The 14,238-nt window shown below is 30.8% G+C and overlaps 3 protein-coding genes and 1 non-coding gene across 4 annotated transcripts; all 4 read left to right on the top strand.

The window, feature by feature from the left end:
- Positions 1–207: 207 nt before the first annotated feature.
- LOC123902966 (geraniol 8-hydroxylase-like) lies at positions 208–3,570 on the top strand. Its single transcript, XM_045952810.1, has 2 exons — positions 208–1,222; positions 2,839–3,570. The coding sequence occupies exons 1-2, from the start codon at positions 347–349 to the stop codon at positions 3,448–3,450; spliced, it is 1,488 nt and encodes a 495-aa protein (XP_045808766.1). The 5' UTR covers positions 208–346; the 3' UTR covers positions 3,451–3,570.
- A 5,322-nt stretch (positions 3,571–8,892) lies between these two features.
- LOC123898623 (cytochrome P450 78A7) lies at positions 8,893–11,869 on the top strand. Its single transcript, XM_045949634.1, has 2 exons — positions 8,893–9,926; positions 11,239–11,869. Exons 1-2 carry the CDS (start codon positions 8,952–8,954, stop codon positions 11,857–11,859), a joined length of 1,596 nt encoding a protein of 531 aa, XP_045805590.1. The 5' UTR covers positions 8,893–8,951; the 3' UTR covers positions 11,860–11,869.
- Positions 11,870–13,008: 1,139 nt separating this feature from the next.
- On the top strand, positions 13,009–13,079 carry TRNAG-GCC. Its single transcript has one exon. It is a non-coding gene; the product is annotated as a tRNA-Gly (tRNA).
- A 579-nt stretch (positions 13,080–13,658) lies between these two features.
- Positions 13,659–14,093, top strand: LOC123913651 (ethylene-responsive transcription factor LEP-like). Its single transcript, XM_045964460.1, has one exon. It carries the CDS (start codon positions 13,659–13,661, stop codon positions 14,091–14,093), a length of 435 nt encoding a protein of 144 aa, XP_045820416.1.
- Positions 14,094–14,238: the final 145 nt, after the last annotated feature.

The raw sequence follows: 14,238 nt of genomic DNA on the forward strand, positions 1-14,238 counted from the left end.
AATTCTATTTGGACATTTTTTCAGTAATTTCTAGAACCTGTCACTTTGGATGGCCCCTTCTCCCTACCTACTTCACTACATTACCACAGTCGGTGGACCTAAAAGATTCACTGCCATATATCAGTAAGACATTTTAAATTTTTAATAAGAAAACGACGCAAGTTTCAATTATATTTGAAATTTTAGATATGAAAATTGACTCATACTTTTACTATCATTTATTTCTGTATAAAGTCATAACCAGAATATATAGCTAAACCAACTAGGCCATAAGCACAACATAACCATTATATAATTTTCATGAAAGCTCAACAGATTTATTTTCATAGATAATAATTAATCAGTGATGGAGATTCATTTCTTTCTATTATTTGCCACTCTATCCTTAATCATAATCCGGTTCTTTCTAAACCGGAAAAGAAACAAACCACCCGGTCCAACCGGTTTACCCATAATCGGAAACCTCCATCAACTAGGCTCACAACCTCACTGTACCCTCTCTTCCCTCGCCAAAACCTATGGCCCCATCATGTCCCTCCGTTTCGGCTCCGTCACCGTAACCGTCGCCTCCTCCCCTACAACCGCCCAAGAAATCCTCCAAAAAAACGACCAATCCTTCTCCAACCGCCCTATCCCCGAATCAGTCACAGCTCAACCAAACGTCAACGACACACTTGCTTGGGCACCTGCCGACTCACGGTGGCGCAACCGTCGTCGTATATGCACAACTCAAATCTTCACTTCCCAACGCCTTGACCTCCTCCAACATCTCCGCCACCGGAAAGTTGAGCGACTAGTTCAACACCTTCACAAAAAAGCTGCTAAAAAAACAACAGTTGATATAGGTGAACTTGCTTTTGCTACTATGTTGAACTTGGTTTCTAACACGGTGTTTTCTGAGGATCTTGTTGACTCAGAATTTGAGAGTGCTGGTGAGTTTAAAGAGCTTGTGTGGAGAATTATGGAAGATGCTGGGAAAGTGAATGTTAGTGATTATTTTCCTGTGTTGAAGAGATTTGATTTGCAAGGTGTGAAGAGACATGTTAAGGTTTCTTATGAGAGGTTGCATGAAATTTTTGATCGTATGATTAAGAAACGTGTTCAAGATAGAGACAATTTGAGTGGTGATGGTGGTGGTGATTTTTTGGATGTGTTGCTCGATCATTGTCAACAAGATAAAGACTCTGTTTTTAGTGTTGAAAGCATCAAGCCATTGATTCTGGTAATTAACTCAATTATGTTTTTTTATTAATTGGTAATGACATGAAAATTTATTTATTGGTATAAGTTATTTTTCATAAATTCAAAAATAAATCAATTCAAATAAACCCAAAATATTAAGCCATTTTGTATCAATCCAAATGATGCATGCATGTTTTCCTAAGGGACATTATGTGTGTGGCTACATGGGGAGGAAAATCAGTTAGAATGAGATAATTTATCTTTGTGTGTCCTATATTTTTTCAAGATATTTTTTTTTTCAAAGAGATTAGAAAACTATAGATTAAAGTTAAAGTTAATTGATATTTATATATACAAAAATGTTATATCACACAAATTTTAAACACAAAATTAACAAATATACAATTTTCTATATTTTTTCCATTTTTTATTCTGCTTCGATATACGTGCATAGAATCAGTTTGTCTCCGATGTCTAATATGTGTTTGGAAAAAATGTGTTAGAAATAACACACTCTTATATACTACTTCATCCTTAATTATAAACAAAAGTTTGTTTTCTAGATTCATTGAATAATTAATGTATCTGGTATACATTATAGACCATATTCATCGGTTATTGAATAAATCTGAAAAGTTGACTTTTGTTTATAGTTAAGGATGAAGGGAGTATACTGTATAATACTCCCTCTGTCCCAAAATATAAGAGCTAGTTTGACTTATGCACGTATGTCATCGCACAATTTTGATCGCTAATATCTTTAATTCTCTATTAATAAAAATTATAAAATTTTGATATTTTAAAAATACTCATCAAAACGAATCAAACAAGATCTTATATGCTAATATTTATATCTATATATTATTAAAATAGTATGGTCAAAGTAAGATAAATAAATAATATCATTTAGTCAAATTAGCTCTTATAAAATAAAATGAGAGGATGGAATATAACCTAAGATGAATTGAAAGACTTTTGGTCTCTATTGTTTTGATTTATTTAAGACTATAATGAATGACCACTCTTCACATATGACACTGACCCTTTCTCTAGTGTTTACATGTGTCAAGTAAGGGTGACACATTATTATAGACCTGAGTTAAATTTTATTTTTTTATTACTAATTAAAAAGAATAGACGCATATGCGTATGAGTTGATTAATTTCAATTTATTTACGTGGATCATCCACAGCCATTACAATGTTTTCAAATTTCAATCAATTGAGTTTTAAGTTAACTTCAACGTGTTTGAAAAAAGTGTTAATTTCAACAATAAATGGTGGACTTAGATAATAGTCACCTGTTTTCAAGTTCATACTTCATATTTCTGTGGTGGAATTTGGAAAAGACAAATGAGTAGGTACATGTAGTTTTTTGTCATGTAGAAAATCAACGTTGGTGACAACTAGATATGTCCAAAAATATAAATAAAATTGATCAACAAAACTTGTTGTATTTGATCTAAAATTCAGATCAAATACATTAATTTTTTTTTTGTAAATACATTAATTTTTATTAATTCATTTTTGCGTATATTTTAAGCCAGAGGAAATACATGCATCAACCCCTTGTGCTAAATCTTTGTTGTTATGGTATTTTTTTATAAAAAAAAATATTAAATAAGTGTGTGATTTTTGGTTTGAAACAATTAAACAGGATTTATTTATAGCTGGAAGTGACACATCAGGATCAACAACAGAATGGGCAATGGCTGAACTTCTTCGCAATCCAAAAATAATGAAAAAAGCAAGAAATGAAGTGATTCAAGTAATTGGCAAATCCAACCAAGTCAAAGAATCAGACATTCCAAATCTTCCTTACATTCAATCAATAGTCAAAGAAACCCTTAGACTACATCCACCTGTACCACTTCTCTTACCTTATATTGCATCAAATAATGTTGAAATAAATGGTTACACAATTCACAAAGGAAACCAAGTTTTGATAAATGCATGGTCTATTGGAAGAAACCCTGAATTTTGGGATGATCCATTGTTATTTCGGCCTGAAAGGTTTCTCGATTCTAAGGTTGATTTTAAAGGGAGGGATTTCGAGTATTTACCTTTCGGTGCTGGAAGGAGAATTTGTCCTGGTATTCCGTTGGCGAATAGGATGATTGTTTTAATGTTGGCCGCGTTGTTACATTCTTTTGAATGGGAGCTTCCTCAAGGTGTTGCTCCGGAAATGCTTGATATGAGGGAGCAATATGGAATCACTTTGAAGAAACTTATTCCTCTTTCTGCTGTTCCAATTTCAGTAGTAGTATGAAAATACAAGTCCATGTGTTGTTGGACTAAAATGTGCCTAATTGGAGATACCAAGTGGTTTGATTTTATATTATCACACTTAAATAAATATTTTCTCCACATAAATAAACATTTGTTTGGGGTTCATTTAAGTCGGATAAAATGTCAATTTTTTAAATAAATCTAATTATTTTGAGCAATTAGTTGTTTACGAACGATATCTTTGATTGACAAAAAAAGAACAGAAAAGAGAGAGGCATATTGAATCACATATAGATTGAAAGGAGGACAAAATAATGTTTGGGTAAATAGTGTTATACCCCCTGCAAAATAGGTGAGTTTTGCGTTACCTCCCTGCAATTTTTTTTTTTTGAGATTACCCCCTGCAATGTCAAGATTTCTTGCGTTACCCCCCTGGCTCAACAAGTGGACATATGACATGGACGAATCTTGACGTGGCATGACACGTGGAAATTAATTAATTAATTAATTTATTTTTAATTGCCAACTCAGTAATTATTTATTTTTTAATTAAAAAAAATGAAAAAAAACTTTTTTTATTTTAAAGAAACTTTTTTTTTACGAACCTAGGTAAAAGAAAGTTGTAATAAAAAATTGCTAACTCAGTTTTGTTCTTTTTCGTCTTCACAGTTTCGTTCTTCTTCTTCGTCGTTTCTTTCTTCGAGATCGCCGTTTCCTTCTTCTTGGTGTTCGTCGGTTTCATCTTCGTTTTCGACCCGTTCATATTCAGCGATTGTTGTTCGTTTTCAATTTCAATTTTGGGGTTAGGGCAAATCTATTTTCATCGTGAATGAAACTCAACTTTCTATCTTCTTTCTTTCTATTTTCCGTAAAAAAAAAGTTGTTTCTTTCTATTATTATTATTATTATTATTATTATTATTATTATTATTATTGTATTTGCTATAATATATATATAAAATTTATTATATTTTTTTATATAATAACAACTTTTAGTAAAAAAAAAAATAACAAAACTTTCTTTTAAGTAAGTTCGTAAAAATATAACAACTTTTAAGTTTTTTTTTTCATTTTAAGTAAAAATAATAAATAATTACTGAGTTGACATTTAAAAATAAATAAAAAAATTAATTAATTTTCACGTGTGCTGCCACATCAAGATTCGTCCATGTCATATGTCCACTTGTTGAGCCAGGGGGGTAACGCAAGGAATCTTGACATTGCAGGGAGGAATCTCAAAAAAATATTTTGCAGGGGGGTAACGCAAAACTCGCCTATTTTGCAGGGGGTATAACACTATTTACCCATAATGTTTTATTATACTATCTCCGTCTTTAAATATAAGATTTCTTTAGATTTTTCTTTGTCTTTTTTATAAGATCCCTTTCAAATTTTCAAGAGTATTAATTATTTTTGGAAAATGCTAAAAAGTGTCTCGGAGACACTTAGGGGCACTATTTAAACATCTTAAATAGTAGTAAGTTTTTGTTAAAATTTTATGGAAATGTGTGAAGTCAAGCATTGAAAATTGACATGTTTCACTTTTTAAATAAATTATTTCTTCAAAACGAATGTTTAAAGAGTGGCTCAGGGCACTGTATACCAACATACCCCTAATTAAAGTATCTTTTTCAATGATACGTAAAAATACTCTAGAAAAAATATTAACTCATTCTCTTTTTTTAAAGATAAAATTTTAAAAACTATATAAATGTCAACAAATATAATACCACAACTCACTTTCTTAATATCCATAATTTTTTCAATGTGGTCTTATATTTAAGAACTCGGTAGTATATTGTATGAAACAGGTTGAAAGAGGCTTACACGAGAACTTGTGCAAAATAATTTCAGATTCTCTATTTTATGAAGGGAAAATACCAAGGTGGTCATAATCATTTAGATACATTATTTAGTCACACACACAAAAAAAAAATCATTTCATTATTTTGAAAATACATATTATTTAATTATTTTATCTTTTCCTAAATATGTGTGATCAAATATAGAGTTCAATTTGTTATAATCATCTAAGTCTTTCTGTATGAAACATGAACCATTTGGAGGATTTGAATTGCAATGTCTATATAATACTTTAAACTTTTATTTGAAAAACAGGGAGATACGTGTGGAGATCTTCTTCGGAGATGATCCATTCTCAAAAGATGCACATTTAATATAACGTAATTTTACACTAATGACAAATAAATATGTCTCAAATTTTAAGTAAAAATCGGTCACCAAAAGTGATTGTATTTCTTTAAATTATTTTTTATGACATTTTAGAACGTTGAGGTATTAACTACCAAAATAACATTTGTCTACCAAATATTATCCAAGACAACGACTTGTTTATCATTTTAAAAATTTATCTTGTTTTATTTTATTCTATGTTGTTTTGTCTAATACTTATCTTTTATAGATTAAAAGAACTCTAAAAACACGCTTTCACTCATAGTTTGCTTTTAACCTTTATTTATTAGGATCGATTCATCAAGCCCATAATTTTGGTCCATTAGCCACATTTTCATATGAACTTATAAACTGTTTTGGACTAGGCATAAAGCCCACATAGCTGAGGAGATCCATCTCATCCACTGTCGAACATGGCCCAACAATGGAGCAACCCAAGATTTCAAGGTCAAATCAACAAACGCGCGCCCAACACAATCGTAATGTCCAACATCAAAATGATGAGCACATACAGCTCATCATGGCTTTGCAGCCATTTTCCGACGGTCACTTGATGGCATTGATATGCTCATCAAGGGTCTTGGCTCGACGTCAGAAGCTATATATATTCCTCTCATGCAAATGAGTCAGGTAGATTCTACTCATTCTTAAAGTATCTGCTTCACACAATTGCTAACTTGATCGTCAGAGCACTTGCAAATACAAAATCCACCTTCCATTTAACAAAACAAAAGAGAAACACCACCAACAAGATCATCCATGTACGATCATAAACTATAAATTATAAGCTCAAAATATGACTTTATCAACGAAAGTCATAGTCACCCTAGATCAATTTGAACATGAGAAGTGGATTTCACTACATATTTATTTTGTCTTCTAGAAAACTTGATGAAAAATCTTATCATTATTTGACACGAGAAGTATATTTCAAATGAGTCATGAATACTAAAAGCAAAAGGAGCCATTCCCACTTGTTTGAACTTTGAAATTTGCATTTGCCTTTGGGAGTTAAAAATGGAGTATGGAATAGCTCGAGTGCACGTGAGTGCGAAGAGATAGGGAAACACACGTGATGTCCACCTTGCTACCCGCCCTAACACACGCCAGCCTTGAAATAAAATACGGACCACCATATGATCCGACATTCAAGGGCTCAACAGCAGAATTCAGTTTCTTCGATTTATAAAGAGAAGTGATATTTTAACAACCCTTTCATGTAAAAATCAGTTTAACTTTTTAAATAACTTTTTTACTTGCCTTGTATTTTTGGTAGTTCTAGAGGGGTTTTGGCTAACACTATTAAGTCTTTCATGATGCACAAGTTGTAAAAACATTACAACGAATATGAATTTTATAAAATTTATCGTTGGTTTGAAAATTTATATCATATAGATCAGCAATATTTATTTTTAAAGAAATTAAAAATTATTTGATATGTCATTAAGGCCCATTAAGATTAACGGTATTCAATAAAAATCGATAAACCTTTAATTTTGATCGGTCCCAATAATAAATCAAATGACTTTTATTTTTTTAAAAAAAAATCATGGATGATCTATAGGATATAAATTTTCAATCCAACAGTAGATTTTATAAAATTCGTATTCGTTATGATGTTTTTTTACAACTTGTGTATCATGGAAAATTTGACGAAGTCTTCCATGTTGGAACTCGCCATCGGTCTAGTGGTTGTCAAAAAGTAATTGTTCAAATAACATAATTTTTTCAATTACTCTTATTTTTTCAATAAAACTAATTAGGTCAACTAATTAATGATATATATTTGAAAAATTAATTTTTTTTATACATAACATATTAATTTTTTTTGGCATATAAATATATTAAATTTATTGGAAAGATAAAATGTGTGAAAAAAAATAAAAATTTACTTGTGGGTTAAAACTAAGGGTATAATATAAACAAAATGTGCAAAAATACACATCCTAGTATTATTATTCTAAAAAGTCACTTAAAAAAGTAATTATTATTCTCTATTCATCCAATTGTTTTAATTTATACTACTACTTTTCATGTCATTAATAAAATATAATATTGTAAAGTAACTCATGATTTTTATTTTCTGTATGAAAATAATCATGTTTTTTTATTTGCGTTAAATTGACAAAGTAATTTATAATTTGGGAATGAGTGAGAATTTCTTAAGTGAATGATAAGTTTTTTAACTAAAACTTGTAATTAAAGTTAAATTTTTTCTTAAATTTATTATCATTTCAATTACAATAAAATAATTGCTCTTCTACAATAAAATTTGATCATTGCACAGTCCCAAGGGAGTGGCAAAATAGCCAAAGCAAATTAAATAAAAACAAACAGGACATTTTATTCTCAGCAACACCACGTACCTCTAACCCCATTTCCACGCAACGGGCTTTTCCCATTTTAAAATGAACAAAACACCAATGAAATTGTTCAAAAAAAAAAAAAAAACCCATGAAATTAAAATAAAATAAAAAATCACATGTCTTCTTGATAAAATAAAATTTACCGATTATTTTTAATATAATCTCTTTTCACAATCATATTTTTTTCTACTTATAAAGCTCGAATTCAAGATCTTATTTGAGAATTCCAATCCAAATTCCACTATACCCTAATAGGGCAAACTAGTAATAACCTCATTGCTTATATGATTACACTATATATATATATATATATATATATATATATATATATATATATATATATATATATATATATAGAATTGGCAAACAAAAAAATAATAGGGCAAACTTCACTCATTTTTCAATAAATCAATTAAATTATATAATATATCAAACTACTATTTTGATCTCTAATTTTCTAAAAGAGTTGCGGACACATTCAATTGAAATATTTGTATCAGACTTTATATATCAATTAAAAGCATGGCCTAAGGTTCCATTTTTATTGGATTACCAAAAAAATTTGTTCATTAAAATTGTGCTGCTAAAGAATTAAAATAAGTGACTGCCCATTGTTTTATTTATTCTACTTTCAATTAGTATGGGGATCGCTTAAAAATGAATATAATAATTAATTAGAATGTTAGTCTTCATATTATTTTACTCTAAAAATCAATATATAACTGATCACATTTTGAGAAGTGTAAGTGTTCATTGCTTAAAATGACACTTGTAAGTAGTCAATTTGGTAATTAATTCACTCAATACGAATATCTTCAAACTCACCCTACCCAAAAAAAAACCTCCATTTCATGCATGCACAAGTACCACTATTTATACCAAGCTTCCTCACCTCTCCTAGCAACACCAATCCTCTCTACTAAGTCCCATATATATCTTTCTCTCTTCCAAATCCTCTATTTTCATTCCCTTGTCTTTATATAATGGGTTTACCTTCATCTTCATTAGACACAAACTGGTTTATGTTTATAATTCCAATCATACCACTTAACAATCTCCTCTTGGTGATCCTACTTACACTATTTACCATTGCATTTCTAAAATGGACTATCCCAAAAGGAGGTATAGCTTGGAGAAATAAAAGGAACCAAATGGGTCAAATTCATATACAAGGACCAAAAGGTCTCCCGATATTTGGCATCTTATTCGCCTTAAATCATGACTTACCTCACCGAACACTTGCATCCATAGCTTCAGCTTTATCAACCACAAAACAACTCATGGCCTTTAGTTTAGGCTCAACCCCTGCAGTTATCACCTCAAACCCTAGCATAGCACGCGAAATTTTGAACTCGCCACATTTTTCAAACCGTCCGATTAAACAATCCGCTAAAAGTCTTATGTTTAGTCGAGCCATTGGTTTTGCACCAAACGGAACCTATTGGCGTTCATTACGTAGGGTTGCATCAACTCACCTTTTCTCTCCAAGGCGCATTATAGCCCACGAAGCTGGTCGCAGGCTAGATTGCACCGTCATGTTAAACTCCATAGCTTATGAACAATCCAAGCATGGATTTGTTTGTTTAAGAAAACACCTTCAAGATGCAGCTCTTAATAACATTATGGACACTGTTTTCGGAAGTAGACTTTACAACCGAGAACAGTGTCACATTAAAGAGCTACATGAGATGGTGAAGGAAGGGTTTGAGCTCCTAGGAGCTTTCAGTTGGTCTGATTTCGTGTCATGGATTAGCTTCTTTTATGATCCTTATCATATTCGTGAAAGGTGTTTAGTTCTTGCTCCTAGGGTTAAGAAATTCGTCAAGACGATTTTGGATGAACATCGAATGGCTACCTCGTCCAAAATGACATCTGATAACTCTGACTTTGTAGATGTTCTACTCTCTCTTGATGGGGACGAGAAGATCCAAGACGACGACATCATTGCCATTCTTTGGGTTTGTGTTCTTTTATAGTATTTATTTTCTCTCTTTCATTTCAATATTGGTTGAATTTGTTGATTATATATAACTTTGTTATCAATTATTTTACAGTTAGCTAGTAAATAAATGAAGGAATCAATAAAATATGAATTCTCTAATATGGACTTCAAAAAATAGACCAAATTAGTTGCTATGTTTAGTAAAATATTAAATTTTGTCAAAAGAAAGAAAAAGAGAAAGAACATGATATTTTACTAAAAGTGGCAATAGTCCATATTGGACTTTTTTTAGTTAGATATTAGATGTGAAAACTCCGATAAACATGTTATTTAAATATTAATCGATGTACTATGGTGGATAATTTTAATAAGTCTAAAAATTAATAAATATTATTTGTAAATCTATCAAGATTATTTAACTCAGTATTTTGGTAAATATCCAAATAAAATGTGTATCAAATAATTGAAAACCATAAAGTGAGAAATGAGCACTTAAAAGGTAACAACTATACTATTAAAATTTATTTCTTGACCCAAAAAACAACATAAAATCTATTCTTTAAGGAATTGGATCCTATGAAGTCAGCAACCATGCAGTCAGGCTGCAGTCAGAAGTTGCTACCGTCTGATCAAAATTGAACGCATAGATCTTGATGCAGTTTTATTTTTCTAAAATATTAAAGTTTCTGACTTTAAATTTAAACCGTCTGATCTCCATCAGACGGCCTTGATTTTGCTGACTGCATGCAGGCAGTCATGGTCTTTGAATGCACTCAATCTGCATCCATTCTTTAAAGTTAAACAGTATTCTAGAACTTCACTTATGAAGAGGTCAATGTTCATGAATTTTAAAAAAAGAAATACTCCTTTTGTTGTTCTTATACATGGGTCAAAACTCAAAATTAAAGATGATATTTTGGTCTATAAAATAAAATAGAAATACCTCAATTTTCGTTGACTAATCTCTTATAAATAAAGTAGTGTTTTTTTTTCTCAAGTCAAAACATTTTCATTATTAGTGGAGGACAAAATGGAGACAAATACGAAAAACATGTGACTACCTTCAAATCCTATGATGATAGTCATGGGTTTTAGTGTTTTTGAAACGCACTCTTCCTTTGCATGTATCAAGATGTCTATGTTTGTCAACTTGCATTTTAAATATAAATTGTGTTCGTGGATTTTTTTTTTTGGATAATGTGTTCGTTGATTTTAAGAAAATAAAATTTTACGCAATCAAATCATATTCCTATTTTTTTTGCGCTTATAAAAAACATATCTCTATTTTTGTTCAAATATTTTACTTATACTAAAAAATATAATTACAGGAGATGATATTTCGTGGCACCGATACAACGGCACTTCTTACTGAATGGATAATGGCAGAACTTATTTTGAACCAACAAATCCAAACAAAGCTTCTTGAAGAGATTAACAACGTTGTTGGAAACAAAAACCACGTTACAGATGCTGATGTTACAAAAATGCCCTATCTCGAAGCCATAGTGAAAGAAACATTACGTGTTCATCCAATTGGGCCTCTTCTTTCATGGGCCCGTTTATCCACATCAGATGTCCAGCTCAGCAATGGGATGGTGGTCCCTACCAATACTACAACAATGGTCAATATGTGGGCTATAACCCATGATCCTAATGTTTGGGCTGATCCATTTGTGTTTAAGCCCGAAAGGTTTATGAAGAGTGAAGGGGGTGTTGAAGTAGATGTGAGGGGTGTTGATTTGAGGCTTGCACCATTTGGAGCTGGTCGTAGGGTTTGTCCTGGGAGGAACCTAGGTCTTGTGACTGTGAGTCTTTGGGTTGCTAGATTGGTTCACAAGTTTCATTGGGTGCAAGATATGACTAACCCTATTGATCTTAGTGAGGTTCTCAAGTTATCTTGTGAGATGAAGTACCCTCTCAAAGGTGTGGCTATTCCTAGGCTTGTTTAAAGTCTAAGAATCTATAGTACTATATATATCTATATATATATATATATATATATATATATATATATATATATATATATATATATATATATATATATATATATATATATATATATTAAAAATTTATATTTCGGAAAGGTAAAATATATTTCTAAATGTGGACTTGGATTATATACAATCGATTTCATGGGATAATTGATCGTAAATCATTAAATTAAAAGAAAGATAAACTATTTATCTTATTTTAATGATTTCGGATACATCATAAAATTGATTGCTAATTATCCATTTTATATGGAGTGGTATGGTGACGATATGTCGCTCCTTTTTAGTTTTTATTATGTCTGGTGTTCTACTATATACTATATGATATTACTACTAATTAAATAAGTAGGCATTTATTTGCCTTCAACTTGTATACATGTAAGATAAATATCCAATGTAAAATAATATATCGCATTTGTATGACAATGTCTATATGATATGACGTCTTAACTAAATTTCAAAAAAAAAAAAAAAAAGACAATGTTTTAACTAAATTTATCTTATTAATCTTCATAATTGTGCAGAGATGCATTGTTTGCACAAAAAAAAAATGAAGGATAACGAGTTATATAAAAAATTTAAGGAGAAATGATATTTTTTTTCCTTCTTCGTTGAAATAATATCTTTCAAAATATTGCTTATAAACTCATCAACAAGCCTCATTTAAATATGAAAACTTCTAAGTTTATGATGACTTCGAATATTAATTATATTTGCATCGAAAAGGCAGTTAAGCACGCGTCAAAAAGACATGGATGGTCTTTCACTCTTTGCTAGCTATAGCTTCTAAGTTCTAACTAGGTCGGTTAAATCCCAGCTTCCAACAAAAACCACCATGCATTTCTGTGGTTTCATAATAACTGAGTTTGAGTTTTATATGATTATGAAGGAGTAGTTTTCTTTTTTGACTAAAAAGAAATTATGAAATAGTTGTATAATGGTTAGTTGGCAAAAAGAATCGTTTAATGAATGAATTGTAGAACGATAATTTACAACGGATATACATAATACAGACACACACAAAAAAAAACACATCGATGAAGTAACCTGATATATTATATTGATCATATAGTTTAATTCGAATATATAAGACATCAAAGCACCAAAGCACCAGTGGTCTAGTGGTAGAATAGTACCCTGCCACGGTACAGACCCGGGTTCGATTCCCGGCTGGTGCAAATTTGGGAGCTATGATGGATAATATTCTTGGTGTTGGGTAACACCTCATATCCTGAATCTTGGATGAAATGAATGTCTCTGAGCTTCCCTATATTTTTTCTTTTGCAATTGAATGTGGTAGATTAGTTTTTCTAGCTTCATTTTATATTAGGAACACAGATCCAAATTATTCTTTGATCTAACTGACAACAAAGAGAAACTAATTAGTACTACCAATATGTTGCAAAACAACATTTGCATCAATTTAAGCATTTATGCTCACACTAATTATGTCATTTGTGAGGAAAACCAGGGAAATGAACAAGAACAATCAGCCACTAGAGAAACATATATATATAATCCATGATTATAATATGCTTCTTACTTGCCCCACTTTACCAAAATATTAAAAAATCATATCAACACTATGTCCTCTAGCACCATATTGTTCATAGCTCCACTTCCAAATACTTAATGGAATTTGTACTATAGTGTTTTTTTTGTTACCAATAATAATTAAATTATGCTTCCTCAATTATTCCATCAATATTTATACATATCTCAGTCCTTAATCTCAAAATACTAAGAGTAATAATCCAATGGAAAATATCAACCCAACCCCATTGATATACAAAAACCCAATTAGAAGAACCTCAAGAAGATCAACAATGTATCTTGGTGTAAGAAAAAGACCATGGGGAAAATATGCAGCTGAAATTAGGAATCCATATACTAAAGAGAGACATTGGTTAGGCACATTTAACACTGCTGAAGAAGCTGCAATAGCATATGATTTTTCATCTATTAATATTTGTGGTATTGATAATGCTAGAACTAATTTTCATTACCCTTTTGTATCTCATTCACAACCTCCTTTGTCATTATTACTTCCTGCACCTCCACAACCTACCCAAGTGTTAGATGCAATCTGTATGCTAGAGATGAATGTTGGTTTTGATGGTGGTGATGATGAATCTCTTGTTATTGCTTCTATCTTGCAAACTTTTTCTAATTCTGGTAGTTGTTCTTTATAGTTTTTTGGTTCCCATGAGACCATAATGTTGCTCCTTATCAAATAGCATCAATAATTCAAACTTTTTATTTCTTATATTCATTCGTTATCGGACTTTACTTATCTGTTGGCTGATTTTCGAATTATCAGAACTTTTACACTTGATA

Source organism: Trifolium pratense, linkage group LG1 (genome assembly GCF_020283565.1).
Source record: "Trifolium pratense cultivar HEN17-A07 linkage group LG1, ARS_RC_1.1, whole genome shotgun sequence".
NCBI lineage: Eukaryota > Viridiplantae > Streptophyta > Magnoliopsida > Fabales > Fabaceae > Trifolium > Trifolium pratense.

Excerpts from the sequence above, each read along its gene's own strand:
- LOC123902966 (XM_045952810.1), top strand. The coding sequence starts at position 347 with ATGGAGATTCATTTCTTTCTATTATTTGCCACTCTATCCTTAATCATA. Across the intron at positions 1,223-2,838 it reads GCATCAAGCCATTGATTCTG|GATTTATTTATAGCTGGAAG; the intron begins GTAATTAACTCA and ends ACAATTAAACAG.
- LOC123898623 (XM_045949634.1), top strand. The coding sequence starts at position 8,952 with ATGGGTTTACCTTCATCTTCATTAGACACAAACTGGTTTATGTTTATA. Across the intron at positions 9,927-11,238 it reads ACATCATTGCCATTCTTTGG|GAGATGATATTTCGTGGCAC; the intron begins GTTTGTGTTCTT and ends ATATAATTACAG.
- LOC123913651 (XM_045964460.1), top strand. The coding sequence starts at position 13,659 with ATGGAAAATATCAACCCAACCCCATTGATATACAAAAACCCAATTAGA.